At 36.5% G+C, this 12932-nt stretch overlaps 1 protein-coding gene across 1 annotated transcript; it reads left to right on the top strand.

Annotated features, from left to right (window-relative positions):
- Positions 1-2: 2 nt before the first annotated feature.
- LOC142074665 (lung adenoma susceptibility protein 2-like) lies at positions 3-11333 on the top strand. Its single transcript, XM_075135437.1, has 8 exons — positions 3-49; positions 1281-1610; positions 3389-4165; positions 5661-5811; positions 6989-7097; positions 8515-8646; positions 10194-10267; positions 11162-11333. The coding sequence occupies exons 2-8, from the start codon at positions 1331-1333 to the stop codon at positions 11262-11264; spliced, it is 1626 nt and encodes a 541-aa protein (XP_074991538.1). The 5' UTR covers positions 3-49; positions 1281-1330; the 3' UTR covers positions 11265-11333.
- Positions 11334-12932: the final 1599 nt, after the last annotated feature.

Genomic DNA, 12932 nt, shown 5'->3' with positions numbered 1-12932 from the left:
CCCTTCAAAAACGCTGCGCGGCAAAGCCTGGAGGAGCGGCTCTTGTGGGGTGGGGATGCCTGGGGCTCCCGGGCAGGGCTGGGCTGGGGAGGGCTGGGCGGGCAGGAGCTAGGATGGTGCACCCTCGTGGCATGGCGGAGGGACTGTGGTGCCTTAGACGCTTCTTTTCCCGTGCTGACTGTGTCTTCTGAGGGGGAGGGGGCTGGGGGTGTCCGCCACGGCCAGGTCTTCCCGTGCGGGCCTGGCCTGCCTCTCCCGGGGGTGTTGTGTGGGGATGGGGCCCCGGGAGGCCTCTGTGCCGGTGCCTAGCCCGGCTCCCCGGCTTTCCGGGGAAAACCACCTCGGCCTTGGGAGAGCTGGTCTTGTGCTTCTTTCGTATAAATCCTTATGCTGCTATTGCATGATGATCCTTATACACATGCGATATTGGATATAACATATTAATCTTTGTTCCTTGTTGCAGCACTTGTTTTCTTAACACCTTAATAGATTTTTCAAATGGTTATTTTACCTACAAGGGTGAAACGAACTGTTGGGTTTCTTTCAGTGACCTTGACTATCCTGATTACAGCATTTGGAACAAGCCTGCATTTCCAACTCTTCGATTTACAGTTTGTGGGGTTACAAAGGCAGTTTGGATTGGGTTCACTAAATTGCATGGATAGGATAATTCTAAGTGCTCCCATATGGCTTGTAAAATTCTTTTGCTGTGTGTACCCATTCTGGTTATATAAAAATATCTGCAAGGGTAGTGGCTTCCTACTCTTGTTATATTGAGTTGTTTAGTTTTTCATACTATCTAAGCTACTTTTCTTTCTGTTTTTTGTCTGGTACTCTTGTGCTGGTTCTGAAATCAAAAGTTATGATACTTCTGTGTGTCTTTGCTGAATTGTTTCGTGACAAATGTCAGCAATTCTTATGTGAAATCCTGTTCTTGCAAAAGCAGGGTACTGAGATTCCTCTAGAACTAGCGAAGAGCTAGATTTTCATGCTCTCGTGTTACATTTTTTTTCCACTACTAGAGTTTCAATATACAAGAAGTTTTCCCTATTGTTATCTCTTTTTCCAGAGCCTTTATTTTCTACCTTTTACTTTGCTTAGGGGTGGCAAATATATATGACAAACTTCTTTGAAAACCAGCAAGTTGAATAGCTAAATAGTAATTTTTAGGAGAATAATAAAATTACATAGCAAGTAAAAAATCCTAGATACGTTACAGCTTATGAGAAGACATTTCAGTGCAGATGATCACTTGTGGTTTTGTTTCTTTTTCTGTTTAGATTGATTAAAAAGATGAGTGAAGATTCTAATAGAAACCTGGATAAAAATCATGACAAGCTCAATAAAAGAAAGCACTATCTGCTCTCCTGATTCAACAATATCTTCTCTTTTAACAAGTGATAGCATTGACAGCAATAATCCATATTCAGACAGTTTGATTCACTACAAGGACAAGCTTTACAGCTCTGCATCTGAGGCTCTGGAGGCTTATATTGAAGATTTTGATCGAAGTCTCACATCTTCAGAAATAAGCACTGGAAAAATCTGCATATGTCAAAGCACTCCCAAACGAGTTGAGTTTTCAAAGCATCATGCCAAAGTAAAACATGGTATGTCTTCTGCAAATATGTCTTTTAATAAGTTTTGGTGTTTGTTGGGTTTTTTGTTATCGTTGTTGGGTTTTTTTCTTTTCATTGCCAATGCTGTTGCAACTCCTTGTCGCACACCATGTGTTTGTTGACAGACTATTCCCCACACAACTGCTTGCAAGTCTTTACGGTATAGTAAATGATGCGTGGTCATGGCTAGCAATATTTGTCATTCTCTGTAATGCTTTTTCGTAAATACTTGGTGGATTGGTGAGAATTCATGACCACGCTCATAGATGCAATAATAAATTCCAGAGTATGGAATAGAAATTGTATTTTCTATATGTGAATATATGCTAAAGACAGTGTAAATCATTGCTTAAACCTGAGTCTTGAAAAGAAATCTCAGTTTCCTTTCTAGAGTAAGTAACACCAGAATCTAATTAATTGAAGGAGTTCCCTTAAATACTGCTTTGTCTTAGAACAAAATTTGCCCCTTATCCATTGATTTTTATGGAATGCACTTTTGGGTCTGGAGTCTAAACCAACAGGGTAATGTATATGGGTTTTAATTGGCTTTTGTCATTATTAGTTAGCTTGAATAAATAAATACTTAATTGATTATATGAACTTTAATGAGAAGATCTAACTGTGCTTGAGCTAATTTATACTGCAAATGCCTTGTCCCTTACATCTAAAATAACAAAGTCCTAAGTACAGGCAAACTTTGTACCTGAAAAAGGCTGCTTGGCATGGACAGTTATGGTAGCATATTGTATTATTCAGGGCTTTTTTTTCTTCACCGTAGCCTATAACCTTCCTCTAGCTTCACACCTTTCCTTTCTTTCTCTTATCAAGACAGCTAGTTTTTAGCTGTGTTTAGCTTTCAGTTTATATTTTTCTAGTATAAACCATGTTCTACTTAAGTTTAACTGACTTCCCAAAGAAAAATAAGCGTTCTGATTATCACTAAAAATGAGACTGTTGTATGAAAGATGTCATCTGCTCATATTTTACTCTGAAATTTCTCTGTTGCTGTTCTTTGCAGAAGTCTCATTAGCTCCATTCACATATTAGCTAGTCTGCATGTATCTTTTGTATGTTATAATAGCCTGTAATATACAGATTTCACTTACTGATATTACAGTTGAAGTGAGGAAAAAATAGCTTCCATGTAGTAGCTGAGGAAAACCTATTTTCGTGAATCAAAGTATTTCATAGTTTCAGTAAAAAATAAAAGGATTCAATGCTATAATTCTTCCCTGAAAAACTGCCAAGCCAAATCTTACACAGCATGCAAGTTTCCATAGAATCATAAAATGGGTCTATAAGCCCATTATCGGGCTACTTGCCTTGCAAGCTATTGCTTTTAGCCATCTCTTTCTCTAGTAAATGTGCTCCATTTCAATATGGGGAAGGTCATCCCTAACATTACTGTGTAGAGGAAGTGTCGCTAGTAGGACTGAAATACTAAGGATGTATCTGCAAAATACACAATTCTGAATGTGCAACTAAAAATGGACTGTAGAATGTTGAAATCTTGTTTCTCTTAAATAAATAAAGAAAATACTCAAAGCTGTAAATGTATACTATGAAAGGAGGGGTACCTTTTGACTGGTAAGGTTTTTATCAAGATTCTGATTAGAAACGGAACCACTCTTGCAAGAACTATAATTCAGTACCACCTGGTAAAAGAATATATTTCAGCTTTAAATTATTACTTCATGTTAGATTTTACAAATTATCATTTTGGTATGCTTGAAATTTAGCAATTCCTGTAAAAGATCTTTGTTTTTCAGTATTGGACGATTTTAATCAGCACATAGGACTGGATTCTCTTGCTTCACCCTGTAGAAGGGAGACTGAGTGTGACCCAGACTTGATTAGTCTTGCGACGGATGATCTGCTAGCATTTCCAGCAGATGGATCACTGCCGTTTGTCCAGTGTACTCCTTTTAAACGAAGGCATCGAAGTAGCGAGTGGAACAGGCGGTCACTTAAAACATCTTTCTGCCCTTACCAAACCTCACCACTCAATACTGAAAGCTGTTTCAGTCTCCAGGAGAATGGGAAAGCTATTGCTCACCAGAATCTACACAAAGACTTCAGCAAAAAGGAATGCAATGGGTATATATCTGATACGTACGATTCTGTCTCCTCTAAAGGAAGTTCGAGACCCTTGTCTTTTGAAGAGAAGTCTAACACTTTTCCTGTTAAGAATTATCCAAGGTGGCTTACCAGTCAGAAGTCTGACTTAAGTGTATCAGGGATAAGTAGTATTCCCAATTTTCACTACCCAGTCTGGCTTAAGAGTTACAACCTTGTTTCTGATTCAACTAAAGAAAGTGATGGTCAAAATTTTAATATACAAGGCAAAGCTTCCTCTTCACAAACTTTCGAGATCCTGAAAAAAAGACACTCCGTAGATAAAGACAGTTCTAATTTTTTTGAACAAAACAGCTGCCTGGATCTGAGAGGGGATAACAAAGTAGAAGAAAGTTACAACTATGACAATCCAGATGCATGCTTCCAATTTGATAACTCGTTTTCAAGACACACCAAAAAGCCATTCAGAGGTAACTATATTTCATAGAGCTTGTTTTTTTAATTTTGAGGGCATGTGTATAAAGACATATACATTTTTTTAAACCAACACTCTCTAGCCATGCTAGTCTGACTGCACTGTACAGTAGATTTATTCACATCCATCTTTGACAAATGACTCAAAGCACTTACTAGTAGTTGACTAAGTTAAACAGCTTTTCTACTGTAAGTTTTCATATATAAATCAATATTTAAGCATTCCTTTTACAGCAAAGTATTTATTACAGTAGCATATTTAGTACCTTACTGCCAGATAATGACAGTAATTCCATGAATATTTTAATAGAATTTCAAGCATTAAATTAAATTACATAAAGTGTAACCTTGAGGGAGAGAGTTTCCTAAACATAGTGTAAATGAACCTGTCAAATTGGTAAGAAATACCATTTATTGTGTAGTCTTTTTCTCTACTTCACACAGTCCGCAGGAGATATTTGTAACCCATATACTTAGGCTATCCAGTGCCTTTAGTTTTGTAAAGACTTTCGTTGGGAACCTCTCATGTAGCTACCCTTTGCAGCAGGCCATCGCTCTTCAGAAGCGGGGAGGTGACGCTCCCATGGTGAAGCACCATCTTTGTATTATGAAATATCAGCAAGATTTGCTTTGATATGAGAGATTAACGTTTCGAAGTGTTAATTACCTTCACTTCTAAGTTTATTCATTTAAAAAGAAAAATATTTTTTCTTTGTTATGCAAAGCATAAATATTGATCTCTCCCTTTTTCCAAGAGGTTATATATAAAAACTAAGTTAAAATGTTGTTTATGTTGTGAATTCAAAGTGACAAAATGTCAGATATGCAAGTGTATGCAAATACCTTTCTAATGTGTATACATGATGAACTTTAAATATAAGGTTATATCTTTTTTTACACACAAAATTTTACCAATCATGAACAGGCTAGGTATAAAAAAAAAATTATGAGAATGTGTCTGTCATTTTGAGTGCTTATCTCCACCTTTTTTAAATGTGAGTCCTGTATGTGATTGTATATGTGATTTGCATGTATATGTTTGCAGGATTTCTCTCCCAGGTGTCTGTAAAAGCAGCTGTACAAAATAATAAGAAAATTAACCTAATAACTTACAGTATTAATAAGTAATATTTAATGTTGCATTGTGAATTAATATTAATTATATTTTCTATAGCATGAAAGCAGATTAAAAACATTAAATAATCTTGAATCCTGCATATGATACTTGTTTTACATAAGTTAGGAAAAGAAACGCTTGACTACTTTAAATACTCTCCTGGCTAGAACCTTGCAGATCCATCTGGTACTGATGATTTACATGCCATACTGCCATACCGAGATATCCAAAGAAGTTGTATTGGGGCTGTATTCTCTGTAAAATATTTCCAGTGCTAATTTGTCTGTACTAATTTTCTTTGAGTATTACATAAAATTAAAAGTGGAAATAATGCCCTTGAAGAGGGTTGGACACATTGTGTCCTTCTTTTTTAGAAGACCGGCTTAAGCTACTTGCCTTGAAGGCTGACAAAGGTCTGGAGAGTTCAACTGAAGATTTGTCAAATACTCTGGAAAACGGTGGCAGTCCTTCTACAACAGATATACTAGGAGCAGAAAGATCATGGGAAAATGCTCCAGGTGCTTTGTAAGTAAACATATCTTTTGGAATAACTTGTTCATGAAAATGCATAATGTACTTAATTGCTTATAGATTATAAGTAACGGTGATGTGGCATGTACATAAAGAAAGGATTTACTATTAGATTTCTTGCTAATGCTAAATGTTTGCTATTTCAAGGTCAGGGTATTGGTGCACTGCTTTCCCTTTTTCATTGACTTGCAAAGACTGCTATCAATATTACTTATTGTTGCCTTTTAATAATATTTTTGTATATCAATGATATGTAAGAAATATTTATTTCAAGAGAAAAATTATTTAGTGGAACTTAAATTGACATACTGTGATTAATAGTTTATGAGAAACAAGTTAATAGTGGTTTTAATACTTGTTTTTTTAACATTTAAAAAAGCAGCGTGGCCTTGGGAAGTTTTGGAGCAGTCTGAAAGTGAAATTTCAATTGTTTAGGAACTGAAAGGTTATTTCACAGGATCAAAGAATAGTAAAAATCAATACTAGAATTTCCTACAGTTTCTTACAGTTTTTAAGAAGCAGCTAGGTGTATGTGGTTCTGGGTGTTGTCTTTACCCTAGAAGATTTTGAACTATTGGTTAATTTTAGCAATATTAACAGGTGAGTAAAAGTCTCCAACTGCAGCATTCTTGCACATGAGAATAGAAACAGTACCATTCATGCTCCCATTGAGAGAGATGCTAATAATCTAGTCTCCTACTAGCCACCAGAATACCCACATAGGAGAACATCCTGGAAATCAGGCTTCATTAATATCTGTTTCTATGAGACTACTAGCTTTAAATTAAAATACCTTAGAGACTGTAGAAGAACTAGAAGTCAGTAAGCAGAGGATACTATTTTTCTTTAGATGTTGAATATTAATGGAGGAGTACCAGGTGTAAGAAAAACACCCATGTGTAATAAATTATAGCTAAGAAGTCCTTACCTTGCCTTTTTTGTTTAGTTGATTTTTGTGGCTACCCAGGTTTTGATTATACTGGCAAAACTGGAAAAAATAGTTGTGTGTTTCTCACACATACACCACAGTGCTGACAGGACTACTCGGTGCCCCCTTGGTGTTGCATTGATGCAATACATCTGGTTTCATCATAATGACTATATCCTAAAACAATTCTTTTAGTTTATAAACCTGTTGTTATTCTCCATTGCATGTGTAATGTTGGTTTAGCAAACCACCAGTGCCTGTGTGCTGTGAGGACATGGAGAATGCTCTACCATTCCCCAAGGCAGATATCATACATAAGTTCTTGGAAGACTGTTTAAATGACAAAAATAAGGTCAGTAAAATTGAGTATTTATTTCAGTGACTGCCCAAAATATGTAAGGCTGGTAAATATTAGAAGGGGGAATACCTGTAAATTGGTTTTTCTTCTTCTATAATATATAAAGTAGAAAGTCTAACTGCAGTAGTTTAATCATATTCGAGCATGATGAATTCATACAGTTATTAAATCCTATAATCTAACCCTTGGTCACAATTACGATTAAGAAAGCATCTAACTATAAAATGCTTTGGTTAGTAAGAGTTTGACTTTTACACTCCATGTTTTGTTTAAATAATAATTTTCCTGCCTCGAGTAAAGGAAGAAATTTTTTTGTTATTCGTGTATTAAATACTACTAATTTCCTAGCCTGGCTGATGTACTGTTGGGTATGAGTCAAGTTCAAGAGGCAAGTTAAGTAATATATTTCTTCTTATTTATGCTGTTGCACTGGAATTGGATCATGGATTGAGTTTACTCTTTTGATTATGCATTATTATATTCTCATTCTTACATATTAATCACCTTCTTGGCTGTCTTAATATTGCTCAGTCTTTCATTTTGATTGTATGAACCCTTCATCCTTTTCTCATCTAGGAAGATGAGCACTGAGCCCAGTATTCTGGTTTAAAGGCATACTATTAATTTATGTACTGGTATGTTTCCTTTACTTTCTGCCCTGTTGTCCTTGAATCGTAACTGCTCTAAGATTCTGTTTTCCCATCTTGTAGTAAACAGAGCATTACCTTTTAAGTTTTTCCACTGTGACACATACTTCTGTTTCCCGAAGGAGTTAATTGACACAGAACCTAACGGTGTGCATGAGTAATTCAAATTATTCTGTCTGATGAATGGTGCTTCACTGTTATTTCATCTGTCATGCTTCCTGTTCTCTTGGTTCTGCTAGATCATCAGCCATTTCTAGACATAAGTATTTCTAGATTATCCACAAATTTTTGTCACATTGAGTTAATTTGCTTTTTTGATTATAGAATGAGCAGATATCATATAGATGCTAATTATATGAATGAATCTATGTTTATCATTAAGGAAGTTTACTTGCAGTTAGGAAATGTTGAAACATGTTCCAGCGCTGCTGTCATAGCATTACAAGGACTGACAGTCTTAATATTCTTGAATTATTTTACACAAGCCAGGGCTGAGGCCTTTTTGTGTTGCTTCACGTCTTCCTAACAATGTATGTATTTACAGTGATTTCACTGACCATACAATGGCATAAATTAAGATGAACCAGTGTAGCTTCATACATGTACGATTTATAAATAGACCTTTAAAGAATAGGTAGAGGGAAACACTCACAGAAATCAGCCTTTAACTTGTTTCAGGGAAGCTTCAGAAGTTGTTCGTTTTGTTTTGTTTTATCTACAGTGCAGTACACAGTACACAACAAATTCTTTGGGTTTTGGTTTAGGAAAATAGTCTTTCTGGAGGTCATCATCACAGGCCCCTTGAAGCTTTGAAGCTAATGTTGTTTAAACTTCAAGCAATTCAGGGAAGTTTGAGCCAGAATGAAACTACTGAGCAAAAGGAAGAGTTTGAAGAAGTGAGTAGCCAGTTTCCTTATGTTGTATCTTGTCAAATTCTATCTGCGTGTACATTTCTGACAAAAATTGTTAGTCCTTTTATAGACTCAGTTTCCAGTCATCTTAGAAAGAGCACTGCCAGCAGATTGAAACCAGTTAGCATCAGGAGCATATATGCTGTGCCCTAAATCCCCTGTGTCTTGTTGCTGCTGTTGCAAATTGGAGGCTCTGTGTTACCTTCCACTGCAGACTCTCCTGTTTGCAGGGGCATCGTGTGGCAGGTCAGTAACTCAACAGTGGCCTCAGCAGTGCTGCAGAAAGCAGTCCTTGTAGGCCAGGAGATGGCGACATTTCAGGCAATCCTGCCCGAGGAAGCAGACTGTGCTCTCCTCTGCTGCTCTAGCAATAGCTCTGTTCTGGAAAAGTTGTTTTCTGATAATATTCCCATTAATTCTAGGCTTTCAGGGGCATGTACCAAACTTTTAAAAAGCCAGACGTTCTCAAATGCTCTATCCCTGTCTCCTTTGGCATCAGTGAGTTGGCACTCTTGTTTCAAAATTATTTCGTAAGACTTTATTATCTTTTTACCTCTTTTATAATGTTGCTTGCATACAGTTTTTAAACTGTGTCCTATACTCAGTAGTGAATGAAATGCTCCATACATACCTGGCTCAGGCAGGCTGGGGGAACGGGCCGACAGGAACCTCATGTAATTAAACAGGGGCAAATGCAAGGCCTTGTACCTGGGAAGGAAGAAAACCTCGCAGCAATACGGGCCGGGGACTGCCTGGCTAGGGAGCTGCTCTGTTGAAAATGCCCAAGAGGTCTTGGTAGGTACAAGATGAACATGAGCCAACTGTGTGCCCTGGCAGCAAAGGAGGAACAGCAGGGCTGGGGCTAGAAGGACAGGAGCACAATCAATGGATCAAGAGAACTGATTGTCCCTCTTTATCCCCCAGCACTTATTAGACCACATTTATAATACTGCATCCAGGTTTAGGGCCCTCACTTCAGGAGAGACATCAATAAGCTGGTGGAGGGGCACCTAAGTGGTTAGGGGGCTACAGCACTTGTTTATGGTGGGGAGCTGAGAGAACTGGGCTTGTTCAGGCTGGAGAAGTAGTTTTGGGGGACCTAATAGAAGTCTTCCTGCACCTATGAGGAGGATATCAAGAAGATGGAGCTAGGGTCTTCATAGTGGTGCATGGTGGAAGGATGAGAAACAGGCATAAATTGAAACAGGAGGTTCACACTGGACATTGGGAGAAACTTTTTAACCCTGAAGACAGCCAAGCGCTGGAACAAGTTGTTCAAGAGAGGTTGTGCAGCCTCCATCCTTGGAGGTTTTCAAGATTTGACTGGATAAAGCCCTGAGCAACCTGCTGTAACTTCTGCTTTGAGCAGGAGCCTGCCTCCTGAGGTCCTTCCCAACCTGAATTACTTTATGATGCTAAAAAGTTGTTGGCAATACTTTCCAATGCAATGTGCTAGAAAAATTCCACGTTTTCTGTCACATTCAGCTACTTTTCCTTCCCTCAGTTAACAATTTTGTTTGTTTTTTTTTAAGCTTTCTGAAAAAGCAGAGACTGAATTAAAACTGTGTGACAGTGAGATAATCCCTCTTACTAATTCTATTCAGAAGTAAGTGACTATAGATTTTCTGACTTTTCAGCATTTTCAGAAAGTGTGGAAAAGGAATGATAAATTAGCTGAGAGAGTTGTCATGTGATACGAAAACTTTGTTCAGAATAAGCCAGTAGTGAATAATTAAAAACATGGCACTTCATGGAGCAGAGAAATATCTAATGAATGGTTGCAGAGATGTAAATAAACATTTGTATTTCATCTATATCAATAGATTAATTATTGCTACACATAGATGGACTTTAAAATAATCAGACTTGGAGAAGTTTGTAATATGGGACAAAATATTTTCTTACTTTTTTTTCACCACAGTGGAGAAAATAATTGCTAGAAAACATATTTCATTAATGAAATCAACAAAGTCCCACTAGTTATAAGAACAATTATAAGTGACTAAAGAAATAATAAGTTTGAGAAAAGGCAGAATGGAAAATAGGGTTTTGTTTTATAGAACATTTGTTTGAACAAAACTCAGTGTTGCAGTATAGTTTTATACTGCAATGTAAAATTAAAAGATTTTTTAATTTAAAAAAATAGTAACTTTCAGTATTGATATGCTATTTTATAACATAATGTTTTGCAGTTTAACATCCTGTGTTAAACATCCATCCATAACAATTTAATAGAAACTGTGTGTTTGTGTGAGCACCTGTATTTGAGAACTTATTTAAAATTTCAGTTCCAAAAAGTGTTTTATCTTTTTAAGAAAACATCTTAGCGTATTTTATAATCTCTAAAACAGAGTAAGTGGAAGAGTTAGACACAGAGATGTAAACTGTATATAATACCATTAAAACTGTTAAGCTGTTTGTAAGAAATCAACATAGTTTTGTGTTAAATGTAAGTAGTGATTTATACACTGTTGTTAAAGTCTTCATTTTTCCTGTCTAGGGCTTTACACCATTTGTCACGTCTTAAAAGTCTTGTTGAAGATAACAACCAACAAGAGCAGACCGGTGATCATGAAGAAGATAAACAAGAAAAAAAAGAATGATCTGTGAAGCTGATATCTAAGAATATTTTAATATTGTGTAATTTAAATAATTTATCAGCCTGACCACTGGTCAAACTTTTTTTGAAAGCTGAACTAGTGCATGTTCTCAGAAATGTTGTATTCAGTATTTCTGTACGTATTCGTTCTTTTCATTAATTATTTCAAATCTTAATTGAGTATTAGTGCTTCCAGTAGGATCTAACAAAATGTGACAAGAGATACCACTTTTTAAAGAATATTTCATTAAAATAATGTGAGCATTTTCATGGAAGAATCCATGTTCATAAAAATTTACAAAAAAACTAAACTATTTGGCCAATTCTAGTCATCACTTCATTACATGACCTGTTAGAAACAGGGGGAGCTCAATATCGTGTAAAGTTAAGCAGTAAGGTTTAGCAATAACATAAATACATAATATTTTCAGTGCTGTTCTTTCTAACAAGACTTGAGTTGATGTAATTGTATGCTCCTTGTTCCCCGACCACAAACTTACCAAATATATTGTATCAAAAAGTGTCTGAAGTCTTTTTCTCATCCTAGTAAAGCCTGGTTCTTTGAGGAGAGAATACTTGTTTAGAGGCATCCTGTTTAGGAGCACAGAATGTGTTTCAGCTGAACTGATCCAACAGCTGGTTGTCGCTGTTACTGGGAAGTCCTAATCTCCCTTCCATTTTCCTTGGCTTTGTTCTTAACTTTAGAGCATATGAAATCCTTCAGTGGGCCTAAATAGGCAGAGAAGTAATAGAATATATGGCTTTTTTGCAGCATAATTGAATAGAATTAGCTCGTGAAAGCCACTGATAGGCACTGGAATTTGTGCAGGGGAGAGAAGAGTAGGACTTACCCCATTTGGGAGCAACAAATTGAGAGACAAAGAGAAAAGCTGTAAGTAGTAATTTGAGTTGTGAATTGAAATATATTGACAGAACACTTTGAAAGAAGCCTTTTGTACCTCTTCTGAGGCTTATATAATGCAGCCTAGCATTTTATGCTGTCGGTAAACAAAGTATGTATGGCAACATGCCTTTTTAGTGAACTGTTTCCTTTTAATCTGGATATTTATAGGTATAGACGAGAAAGCAGGTACCTGAGCATGTACTGATTCTGAGAAATGAAATAAAACCAGAAGAAAAAGTAGAAGGAAGATTAGCTACGTATTTTTCCCTTCTTCCTGTTACGAATTAGTAAGTAGAGAGATAATAATAATAAATTACTTCACTTTATGACTCATGGCACCATGAGAACATAGGTGGATCATAAGTAATACGTAATAATGTATTTCAGACAGATTTTATTGGCCTTTCTCATGCTGAGAGCTAGATCTGAAATTAGAATACAGAAAATGAAATTATTCCTCTAGAAAACTTTCTTGTAGAAGCTTTTAAAAAGCATTGCATTGCTGAGACATGAATGTACAACTGATGCTGTGGGTATAACTGTTGTCTGTGTTAAGACAGTATCTGTTCGCCAGAGGTCATTTTATCAAAGGAATTCAGATGTGCAAGAGAAGATGAGGTTTTTTCCCCTGACATCACACATATCTGAGTGTGGATCACAATGAATTTGCTTTACTTTTGCATTACTCTGGATGCTGTGTGTAGGTAGTTACATATAGTGTGTGTATGCTGCATCGTTTGAGCTAGTACACCTCAAACTCAGCACAAC

The sequence above is a fragment of the Calonectris borealis genome, chromosome W, assembly GCF_964195595.1.
Source record: "Calonectris borealis chromosome W, bCalBor7.hap1.2, whole genome shotgun sequence".
Taxonomy (NCBI): Eukaryota; Metazoa; Chordata; class Aves; order Procellariiformes; family Procellariidae; genus Calonectris; species Calonectris borealis.
The sequence above is the reverse complement of the archived record's forward strand: the minus strand, read 5'-3'. Positions and strand labels throughout refer to the sequence as shown.

Coding starts and splice junctions, on each gene's coding strand:
- LOC142074665 (XM_075135437.1), top strand. CDS start 1,331: ATGACAAGCTCAATAAAAGAAAGCACTATCTGCTCTCCTGATTCAACA. Junction 5,812..6,988: donor GAAAATGCTCCAGGTGCTTT/GTAAGTAAACAT, acceptor ATGTTGGTTTAG/CAAACCACCAGTGCCTGTGT. Junction 10,268..11,161: donor CTTACTAATTCTATTCAGAA/GTAAGTGACTAT, acceptor TTTCCTGTCTAG/GGCTTTACACCATTTGTCAC.